Source organism: Mauremys reevesii, linkage group 2 (assembly GCF_016161935.1).
Source record: "Mauremys reevesii isolate NIE-2019 linkage group 2, ASM1616193v1, whole genome shotgun sequence".
Classification (NCBI taxonomy): domain Eukaryota; kingdom Metazoa; phylum Chordata; order Testudines; family Geoemydidae; genus Mauremys; species Mauremys reevesii.
In genome coordinates, this window is record NC_052624.1 from 278,587,553 (window position 1) to 278,599,299 (window position 11,747).

Genomic DNA, 11,747 nt, shown 5'->3' on the forward strand with positions numbered 1-11,747 from the left:
TGGTTACCAGTTCATAATAGCTTTTGCTCAAAACAAGCATCCCCATAAATACTTCAGCCTTTCCTTTGTACAGCTTGGTCCTTTGACCGTGCCTTCATGAAACAGGTGATCAGCAGACAAAGAGCCCACTCCTAAGTGTATAACGTCAAAAGGTTGGGTTTCAGCATAGCTAGATGGGGATAAATTTGTGTTCACCTTCCCCTTGAGATTCCCACTTAACTTTGTTTGTCCCATTGTTCAATATAGTCCTTTGAAGCTAAGAACACTCCCCAAGGTTTACATTGGCCATGTCTCCCCGTAGAGACATTAATACAATCCCACAATAATACATAATGTTTGCATTTTTAATACAATGGACTCCAAAGATACTGAAACTTAATTTAATAAGGTTTTTTTCAAGGATATTGCAGGAAATTGCCCTGTTAAAATACCTTCATAGAGCTTCCTGGTGACAGAATAGTGGTGCTTTCACTGAGGTTACTGCTAAATGAAATCACTCTCCCATGGGCAGTTTGTGTCCACCTCTATTCCAGGTAAATAGGACTTGGGCACATGTTGTAAGCAAATATCGCACTAGGAACAGGGGCGGCTCTAGGAATCTGGCTACCCCAAGCAGGGCGGCAGGCGGCTCCGGCGGACCTTCCGCAGTCATGCCTGCGGGAGGTCCTCCGGAGCCACGGGACCAGCGGACCCTCTGCAGTCATGCGTGCAGGAGGTCCGCTGGTCCCGCGGCGCTGGTGGACCTCCCGCAGGCATGACTGCGGAAGGTCCGCCGGAGCCGCCTGCCGCCCTGCCGGCAAAATGCCGCCCCAAGTGCGCGCTTGGCGCGCTGGGGTCTGGAGCCGGCCCTGACTAGGAAATACCTTGACTGTGCATCACCAATTTCTTCTCCAATAGGAAACTGAACGGCTACAAGGATCCAGCGTCTGCTGCAGCTCAGCAAAAGGGGCAAAAATACAAACCACATTTAAAAACCCAAACAAATTAAAATGGCATCTTAGGATTCCCGCTCCTTTTTGGTGAGCACGACAGGATCATCTGGCTACTTGTTAACAGCCTCCTGCTGGAGATTAGACAGAGTAGGAGAGGATGTATTTTACCACCTGGAGGCAGCTTTTGCAGCATATTGTTGACTGACACAGACAGTCCCTCTGGCCCATTTGAGACCAGTATTGTCACAGACTGTGTCATGGCAGTGAGCGGTGGAGAGTGAAAAAGGGACTGATGATAAGACCAGTGATATTTCATTCCTAAGGATCTCAGGAAGGCAACATACTGTACAATTGCCGTCTGTCTTCCAATATTCAAAATAGGCCAACTCCTTGGCCCCGACTAAGTGTCGTTTGTGCCACTCCAATGCCAACTGATCCCATTTTAGGGTGACCAGATAGCAAGTGTGAAAAATCGGGACGGGGGGTGGGGGGTAATAGGTGCCTGTATAAGGAAAAGCTCCAAATATCGGGACTGTCCCTATAAAATTGGGACATCTGGTCACCCTATCCCATTTCCACCCCCACTCCTCACCCAGGGAAGCGTTGTGGATGGGAGAGGGCAGGGCTCGAGCGTTGTTATGCTGGGGTCATTTCAACACCGTTCAAGATAATGGTGTTACAGTCTCATATCACGTTTACAGCAGTGTAACAGGATTGTTACTGAAACACGTCCCCTTTCAGAACATAAATCAGCAGCTATGACGCTACACTCACAAACATTCACAAGCGAGAGGCGATTCTTGACACTCATAAGCATGCTAAAGGCATTGGCTGGTTAGATTTGTTTCTAAGGGAGCCTGACGTAAGCAGTGCAGGGCCTAGCCTTGATTTTAGTGCATACGGCTCAACCTAAGTGTGGCAGGATCTGGCCCTATATGGAATAATACTAAAAGAATTGCTTTGCTTATCTGCTCATAGCATTAACACTGAGGCTAGGCTGATCTTCAGAAAAAATTTAGCCTCCGGTGGGAAAAAAAAGGGCAGTTTTCTTAACCTTGCAAATGTCTAGTTATTCAAGAGGCTTGTTGATTCATGCTAGAGATTTAACGGGGCACTAATGTTTCCTCCAATTGCCAGCAATCACACGGGAATAGCTCTTCAAACAGATGGGGGATTTTCTATAGGTCAGCTACTGCTGGGCATGAATACATTGTGGCTGGAAATTAAAACACGGTTTCTAACCATCAGAGGAGAGAGGGTCTGGGACAGCCTCCCAGCAGCAGTTTGAAGATGGAGCTGGATATATGTATGAAAAATGGGGTTATATGACGGGGTAGCCTGTGATAGCAGGGGATGGACTTCATGACCCAGGAGGTCATTGCCTGTTCTACATCCCTAAGTTCTCCCTCTTTCAGCTCAGAAGAAATTGTTTATCCCCAGAAAGTTAAAGCACCCCAGAAAAATGGGCTTGGAATGAAAATGTCTCCTCATTAATGATCGTTTTGTGGGCCCCATAATGGGGTAGGTGCTGCTGTTTTGTATTATAGTAACACTTAGGGAAGCAGGTAGTGTAGCCAGCTTTCCATTTTTTCATAACCGAACCTTACAGGCCCTCGTCACTGATTCCCCCTCTCCTGGGACTCATCTGCCACCTGAAGAGCCAGGTGGGAGGAGCTGACATGGAGCCTGCCTGCCAGCGAGGTGTGTCTGTCCCTGGAGTGAGGGGCTGGAGAAAGCCAGGGCACTGTCAGGATCCCTCCTCCTCCAGCTGCAGCTGCTCTTCCCGCCCTCCCAGTGGAAGAGGCCAATTGTGGTTACTTCGGTAACTGGACTTTTGGGGTCCAGTAAGCAGTGCTGACAGGACACTGCACAGGTCCCCTTTTGAGTGGACTTTCTAGTTGAAAACCGGACACCTGGCAACCCTGGAACTGGCTGAGCATGCTCGGTGCTGTACGGCTATATAGCAACAGGTCACCCCTGCTTGATGGGTACGTCTATACTGCAAAAACACCCCAAACAAAACCTGCAGCAGCAAGACTCAGAGCCCAGGTCAACTGACTTGGGTTTGCACTACAGGGCTAAAAACAGCAGTGTAAACGTTCCCACTCAGGCTGGGGCCAGGCTCTGAGACCCTCCCTGCGGCTGGGTTTGAAAGACAGGGCTCTAGCCCGAGTGGGAACGCCTACATTGCTATTTTTGGCTTCGTAGCATGAGCCCCGTGAGCCAGAGTCAGTTGACACAGGCGCTGAGACTCGCTGAGATGGGGCTGTTGTTTTTTTGCACTGTACACACACCGTATGTGGACAAGTCAGTGACAAGCAGTAGTATTATCCCCATGCTGCAGATGGGAAATGCAGGGAGTAAGTGGGTTGCCCAAGGTCACACAGGAAGTCGGTGACCCAGCCAGGAATTAAATCCAGGGCTCTTGAGTCCCCCTGCTGTGCCTCAACCACTCAACCACCCCAGCTTACTCACAATAATAGCTACCGAGGCACTCCTGCAGTGCTGTGTTACTGTGTTCCTGAAGTCCCTATGGGCTGTGAAGTGCAGACCCACAACACACTCAGATACTCACCAGGAGCACTGCGGGGAGATAGCCAAGCACACTTTCCTGCTTCTGCCCAAACTCTTGAATACTTCCAATACTTCGGTTCTCAGCAAGCCACGCGCTGCCCCCCCAGTGCTGTCTCATCCTGGAGACTTCAGCACATTGGAACTCCTCCTCCTGCACAGCACGGGGATCTCGCACACGGAGTGTCTCCTCGGCATCCATTCTCAGTGGTATGCAGGCGCTGTCCCGACCGACCACCCACAGACAGGCAGCCTGGCTGCTTGTGGGGATGGGAGAGGAGGTGAGCTCATACAAAGCCTGTTCAGACAGACCACCAACGAAAGAACGCAGATTTATGGAAGCCAAAAACTTGCAACCTTTATTCACCCTTATATAAGGCTGAGCCCTGCTGCTGCTGAAATCAATGGATTTTTGGCCATTGATTTCAATGAGAGCGCAGATCTGTCCCAAAGTGCCAGCTCTCCCAGGACCTCAGCGCTCTGCAGCATTCCCATGAGGGAGGTGTGATTGTCATCTCCATTTACGGACAGAGAAACTGAGGCACAGAACGGTTACGTGACTGGCCTAAGAGCTGGGATTAAGTGTCAAGATTCTGGACCAGAGCACAGGAGTCTTGATTCCCTACCTCCTTGTGCTAACCACTAGTCCCTACTATCCTCAGGGCCCCTATTTTACAAGCTAAATTCATGCCACTTCTCCCCGCGGTAAGCCCCAGTCACTGAATGGATTTCAATGAAATGCAGGTTCCAGGTGGCACAACCCCAGGGCAGCAGGTCTGCATCTCTGCTTGGTGCGGGGGGCGTCCTGAAGGACGTGGGTCTGCACCTTCCATTTCTCTTCACTGTACTATTGTCTCTCCTCTTTCGGCTACACTGCAAGCATGAAGCCAAAGCCCCATGGCAGCAGGGCTGCAGAGACGCACTCCTGCACAGGAAGTTGGCTTGGGTCTCATGCCTTTGGGAGCGCCAGGGGGCAGCAGGACAGAGCTACACCCATTCCCACACTGAGTTGTGTGGAACATCCTCCTAGCTGGCTCACTCTTCTGTTGCCATTAGCCTCCCATAGTCCTTGCCCTCAGGAACGACTGTTGATTGCTGCTGTGCCTAACCGCTGAGCAACAGAGCAAAGGTGTAGAGGGTGGAGATGGGGATTTATAGCCCTCACACCTCTGCCCACCGGGGGTGTGTGTGGAAGCAGTTTAGGCCACTGCATCATGGGAGGACAATGCAATTCTTCACTATGAGGCAGCTGGCAGTGAAGCTAGGACTGGTTTACACAGAGGAGTGTTTCTCTAGCCTGAGCTGTCCTGCCAGTGCGATTGCTGTCCGCATAGCCCAGTGATTCCCTCCATCACCTGTGGGATAGGCACAGTAAAACTGCCACAGCCACTAAGGCAGGGAGAAACCGGAAGCCAAATCCGAACCTTCAGGGGAAACTCCCTTCTCGAGGGCATGTAGCATGATCAGCACCTCCTATTGGTGCTGGAGAAGGTAGTGGCTGACCAGCCAGAATCTCTATATTAGGTTCCAATACTTTAAAGTGCTGAGCTCCTCTGTGCTGGGCTCCGGCCAGATGTATCTTGCTGGAGACACTCAGCACCTCTCAGGATCAGGCCCTCGAGGGAGGATCACAAGTACAAAAATCCAACGGATTTGGACATGGAGGAAACATGGAGAATTATCTTTATTGCATTCCGTTTGGACATACAACACGCCGCCGTTCACACTCTACTGCATTCAGGCAGCCCAGAGGGGACCCACGTCACGGCAATCACTGGTCCTGGGGAGCTGGGAGCAAACAGGCTAGATCCTGCACACATCCTGGCCGTTCACCAGCAGATGGATGGGCTGCACATCCCTCTTCTCCTCCTCATGGTGCATGGACAATTCCCTCTCGAACAGCGCTCTGTCCATCCGCCCTTTCAAGGAGTAATAGCGGAGAGCCACACTGTGCCAGTCTACTGCCTCCTCTATGTGCAGCGGCCCTGCTGGCAGAGGGCTTCGGATGTGCCCACCTAAGGACAGAACAAGAGATGGCTAAGAGGGCAAGAGGAGAAAGTCACCCATCCATGCACCAAGGCTCCTTTTTTTGGAGTCCCCCTAACAGGCGGAGTTGGTTCAGTGTAAGTGTCAGCCCTCATAGCGCTCTCCTGGATGAAATCAGAGCTGCTCAAGTGTTTCTAATTATATTGCCTCCTGGTGGCTGGAGGACTACAAAGAGTCTATCTCACAATACTGCGGTAAAGATAATGGGACTTCCCATTTTGTTCAGGTGGTGGAGGTCTGCTTTTGGAGCAAAGATCTAGAGTTCAGTCCTGGGGCTGTGCAGATTAGTTGGCAACAGTGGTGTCTGCATGTGTTTGTTTATGGACCCTCACAAACTCAGTGTCTTAAAATATATTGTCTGATATTATTTGAAGCTGCTGAGATTACTGAGTTCTTAAACTCTTAGGGTCTTGTGATTAAGGAAAGAAATTTATATAAATTACTAAATTACCCAATGAAATATGTTACTCAGGGTTAATTGTATGATGTGTTGTATTATATATTTGATATTAATTTTCTGTAGTTAATGTAATGATTGCATCTGATTTAATGGGATTGCTTACGGAAAAGATTCTGCCTTCAGATGTGCACTTGAAGCTCCTATTGAGGGAGCAGTGGTTTGGTAAATGGAGATAGAGCCTCTCACCACTAGTTTATGAGTTCAACTCCAGTCTGTATCAGACTGAAAGCTGTCAGTGGCTATGCAAATTAAGTTGGTCTCAGTCCAGTCTGGTGAGGCGGAGGCAGCAACTCATAGGAAACAAATATGAATCAAGAATAAATGTGTCTCTGATCTTCCTCTGTGAAACATGCTCTTGCTGCAATGCAGAATCCATCCCGTCCCACCTCTGTCTCTGTGATAGAGCAGGCTCAGAATGGCCCTGCAGCCGAGGTAGGAGGCACTCTCTCATGCTGAACCCATTCCCGGTGAGTGTACAGTGAGAGAGGCAGAAGGGAGTGAGGGAAACACCCCATTCTCTACTCTTCTATCACTAAGGCAATGCAAGAGGAGGAGGCTTCCTTTCACCAAAGATGTGCCCCTTCCACCCCCACCCGAAAATTCATTCTGAATGTGCCATGGAATTCCATCGTGTTTATCCGATTTGCCAATACTGTATCTGGTTTCCTCTCTTCAAACTCACAGGGTCGGCCTAACCTACTGAAAAGAAACCTCCCTTCCAGCCGCCTCCAATAGCACTGTAAGTTCCAAGCCAAGCTAGATAACAGGGGAGGGGGAGGAGGAACCTTTGTGGAGAGTTGTGTTAGTGAAACGTTGTGTTACATTGATGTACAGTTTGGCCTCTCCAGACAAAACATAAGCAGCAGTGGCTGAAGCCCCCTCCCTCCCACTGCTTTGAAAACTGACTCCTAAGTGTCTGAACCAACAGCATTAAAGCAAAGACAGGCAGAGTAATGACTCCATCCTTAGTGCGCTCGGTTGTGCCTAGATATGGTAGCACATGCAGAAGTTCATTCTGCAGAGCACCTTTTAGCCACAATATTTCCCAAAATGGATAATACTCTTAGGAAGTGGAACAACAAAGGACAGCAAAGGGGGACAAAAAATTCAGATGTGTAGATAAGGGGGGAAGAGAGACTCTTCCAGCTACATGAACCAATACGGAGAATCAGTGTGATGGAGAGATATAGGAAGGCAATTGCAGGATACAGGAAGACAAGAGCCTCAGCGGAAAAGGCTATTTGCACCAACGGTACTGACTCCGTACAGATATAACAGAAGTGAGACATATGGCAACAGCCCAACCACACAGTCTGAGGATCCCAGCAGTACAGAGAAAAAACAACAGGTACATTAAAGATCAACTGTTCAGCTTTCCTAGAGAAAGATCTAGAATCAAGGAGATGGAAAACCCCCATTAGGGAGTCTAAATCGTCCAGTGGAGGATTGTTCCCTGCATTTTGTATCCTCCAGCAATGGGGTCTTCTTTCCATTCCATTAGCAATCAGCTAGGACCCATTCCCCTGATATTCATCCTATGTTTTCCTTTGCTCAGTGTCAGAGGTGCACCCTACTGGGGCACCCTATGTAATTAGGTCCCCTTCTGGCCGTCTATTGTGGATTTCCAGCATATGGCTCAGCAAAGGGTCAGTACCTTCTGGTGATACTTGTGTCATCCTCTTGGCAGCAACCCTAATCCAACCCATGGACGTGTGAGCCAGCATGTTGATGGATCGTGTGTCGGAAGTGCTGTCCAGGTCTTCCTCTTCGTTTATCAGGTCTCTGCGTTCAGTGGAGCACAGCTTACCTTGGAGGAGCACAGAAGCTCAGATGAGTAGGATTGTGTACAAACATGATCTTAACCTCTACAATGAGGACTTATCTTCACTTTTCCCCATGCTTGTCTTATTATTCTGTTTTTGACACAATTGTGCTAGCTGGTACGTGAGATACATATAGTTTATACCAATAAATGCCCCCTCCCATCTTCACACAGGAAATTAGTGACAGACAACCCTTGAACATATCATAGGTTCAGGTAAGAGTCCCAGAGTTTGGATGTTCATTCAAGGCTTACATGAGTCTTCTGAGTGTGGACCTCTCCAAAGACTAGGGTCTTCAATGAGATTTCTGTGCTGCTTGGTTTAGATGAGATTGGAAATATCTCAGCAATGGCAGGGCCTCAGGTCAATTTGGGCAGAGGGTTGTTCAAGTTATCTTGAGAAATATTAATTATTGGATCTAAATAGTTATTGCTGATTGTTTTCAACTTATTTTTTCACTGTATGTCCCTAGCTGCAGTGTTGGAAAGGATTGCTCAGTGGTTTGAGCATTGGTCTGCTAAACCCAGGGTTGTGAGTTCAATCCTTAAAGGTGCCATTTGGGGATTTAGTTGAGGTTGGTTCCTCTTTGAGCAGGGGGTTGGACTAGATGACCTCCTGAAGTCCCTTTCAACCCTAATAATCTATCATATTGGAAAATTGCCAGTACTCAGGAGTGGAATGATTGGTTTACCCCCTCCTTGACCCCAAAATAGAAAAACATTATTCATCTTTAACTTTTGGCCTTGAAAAAGAGTCAGATAACATCTGAGGATTACCGTGATCATTGGACAACATTTTCACACCATGGTGCCTACAGTTCAGCTCGTGAATATGCATTTAGATGCATTTTATTTGGGTGTCCAAATGTGGATTTTTAGGAGGCCACCGTTAGGGACCCAAGTTTGTAAATTTCATAGAGCTTCTTGGGAAATGCCCCCTCAGAAAAAAAATTGTTTTGGATGAAATTTAAAGAAAAAACAATTTTTGTCAGTGTGTTGGGTTGGTTGGATTTTTTTTGTTTGTTAAAACCCCTCAATGCTTACACTTTTTCAAAAAATGAAAGTTTTCAGGCAGGCAGGGAAAAATAGTTGGTTTTACTGAAAACTTTCCTCTGACTTGAAATTTTTTGGTTTTCAGTTACCAAATCCCTCGATTTTTTTTCAAGTTTGGGGATTTTGGCTTTTCATTAAAAACACTGTTTTTTTTTTTGTCAAAATTTTTGTTTTGCTTTGAGCAGGGAATTGGACTAGATGACCTCCTGAGGTCTTTTCCAACTCTAATAGTCTATGATTCTATGATTTATCATGGAAATTTCCAGTTTGACAAAAAAGCCAGTTTTAATTAAAAAGTAAAAAAATTGTCCAACATCTTTCCCAATTTAGCATGCCCTGTGCTAAGCCCCTGAAGTAAGAGCTGACAAATGCATAGTAAATAACACATTCACTGATTTTAGCCTCCTTTTCCATTTGCATGTTGTCCACTAGCGGCTTACAATTTTCTTGAATTTAATCATTATTGGATATTATTTTTCAATTCGTTTTGGTGAATAATTCTTGGCCTGCAGCAGTTTGATATCTGGTTAGTTTAGATAGGTCACAGCAGTGCTTCTGATCTCTGGCAGGATGAGTGTAACACATAGCATTGTGGTTGCAAAATTCACTCTCCAAAAATACTTTCTCATATTCACTTAACATTTGTTGTTCACACCAACTTTCCCACCATGAATACGCTCTCTGGGTACACTCACTCAATTTGAACATAGTGAGCAAGTGAACACAGAGAAGTTAGATTTTCATCTGAGCAGAATATTTTTTTCAGATGTTTGCTCCTCTCTGTAGGACACTGTTCCTCTGCCAGCCCTGAGGTACTATGTGTTGAGCCACATTTCTGAAACCAGACAACTGGGAAAAACATGGAAGGGAATGCAATCCATAATTCGCTGGAAAATCACAACTTCAAATGCCAAGAGGGTCTGAAATGACTGAGAACGGGGGCCAATGCCAGGAAACGGCCCTGACACAGACCTATTTATAGTAGGTCTGCCTAGGGTAAAATCTAGTCCATTGACTTCACTTCTCAGGATCAGGCCCACAGTCTCCTGGGATTACATTTCTCATAGAAGCACAGAAATTGGAGATGGGGAAGATTTATTAGCTCATCTTGTCCACATATCCCTGCCGGAGCAGTGCAGGATTGTCTCTTAACAGTTCAGTTTCAAGTGCCTAGGCCAGTTTAGATTTTAATGTCTCAAGCAATAGAACTTCTTACTGCAAAACAATTCCACAGCCTACATGTTCTTTTTCTAAGGCTTTTTTGTTTGTATTTACTATTGGTGTTAGTTTCTTAGTTCTGTCCTACAGTGGCATCATGAGGAAAAAAAGGGGAAGAGTCCAATGTAGCCTTAGAAATCAGTTTAATCTGTTCTATGACACTATTATGCATTAATCCTAATTGTATGGTTATTGCACGTGCCACTACAGGGCAGAGTTAACGTTGTCTGGGTGCCTTAACTGTGCATTGGCGTCCCTTAACATGACTGGATTTCTTTTAAATTTAAGCTTAACTGAATTTTCTGGATTGGTAATGCTTGGTTTTGGGATAATTACAACATCCCTGTAATTACCCTTAAATTACTAACATGCTCAACCTTAACTCCAATTGGATATCCTTTTTATCTGGGATTACAGTTATATATCCTGTATCCAGAGCTTCTTGGGAAATAAAATACTATTATGTTGATTAGCTACTTGGTTAAATGATGCATGCTTGGTTCTGGTTTGGGGACAAGGGGGAGCTGCACTGTCCATGTAACATTCATGTAGGAAAGGGCTATGTATATGAAAAACCCACCACTGCAATTACACCATGTTTTCTGAAACATTCCCAATGCAATGAGTGTCAGTGGAATAAAAATGTATAACCCCCCAACCCTTTAGTTTAAAATAAATTAAAACTGATCTCTCTGGAGATGTAATACAGCAGCCTCAGGTCATGTGAGGGCACTTATACCCCATTCTCTTGTATGTCTGTGAGAAGGAATGGAGCAGTGTCTCTTTAAGAGGACATACATCAGAAAACTCTTAGGCTCCAGGTTTCATCCTCCTTTCCTGGAAAGTAACAGTTTCCATTAGACTTGGAGACATTCTTCCTGCACTTACCCTACCACCCATCTAGCCACACTGATGTCCAGGGCAGGGGTGTCATTTCCGAAAAAACTGGGGGTGGAAGGCAAAGTTGTGTCAGCATATAGAACATTATATGTGATAATATGGGTTGGGGGAGTGGAGCAGATAGACCTGTGAATTTGGGAGGAGAGGAAAACCAAGGTCTGAGGGACTAACTGCCCACCTTGCCGCCTAGCAAATGATACGCCTGGACCAGGAGTTGCCTGGGTCTAACAGAGAGCCATCTATCTTCATTGGCAAGATATTTTCGTTGGAGGCGATCATTGCCTATGTACCCAAAACCTCTATATTGCACACTACTAACCCAGATTTAGGTGTAGATGAGTGGAAAGTGCTTTGATGCGTTGCTTGGAATGTAGTACAATGGTATAAAATTACTATGCACTGTGGTAACATGCATAATATTGTGAGCTGGATCAGAAATATCAAGGTTCTGTGGCCTCCAGACTAGATGTCCACTGTTGGGTCACCTGGAGGGTATTTGGTCTGTAATAAACTGGTTGGAAATTTTCTGATGGAATCTTTTTCTGTTGGAAAATATCGATTCATTGAAAGTGAAACATTTCATTGTAAACGTGTCAATTTTGATGCAGTTTAGTTTTGGGGAAGAGAAAAGAAACGATTTGGATTTAGGTTGAAACATTCCATTTTGACACTGCTTAATGGAATGTTTGCAGTTTTTGTTTTGAAATGATTTTTCATTTAGAAATTTATTCTATAGTATAAAAAA

General features: G+C 46.0%; 1 protein-coding gene across 1 annotated transcript in view; it reads right to left on the bottom strand.

Annotated features, from left to right (window-relative positions):
• Window positions 1-5,222: 5,222 nt before the first annotated feature.
• LOC120399348 (serine/threonine-protein phosphatase 6 regulatory ankyrin repeat subunit B-like) overlaps window positions 5,223-11,747 on the bottom strand; it is a 61,352-nt gene continuing 54,827 nt past the window's right edge. The window contains exons 24-25 of the mRNA XM_039527539.1: window positions 7,664-7,816; window positions 5,223-5,518 (exon numbers count right to left, since the gene is read on the bottom strand). Coding sequence (XP_039383473.1) covers window positions 5,307-5,518; window positions 7,664-7,816 — 365 coding nt within the window. The 3' untranslated portion in view covers window positions 5,223-5,306. The remainder of the gene's footprint in view (window positions 5,519-7,663; window positions 7,817-11,747) is intronic.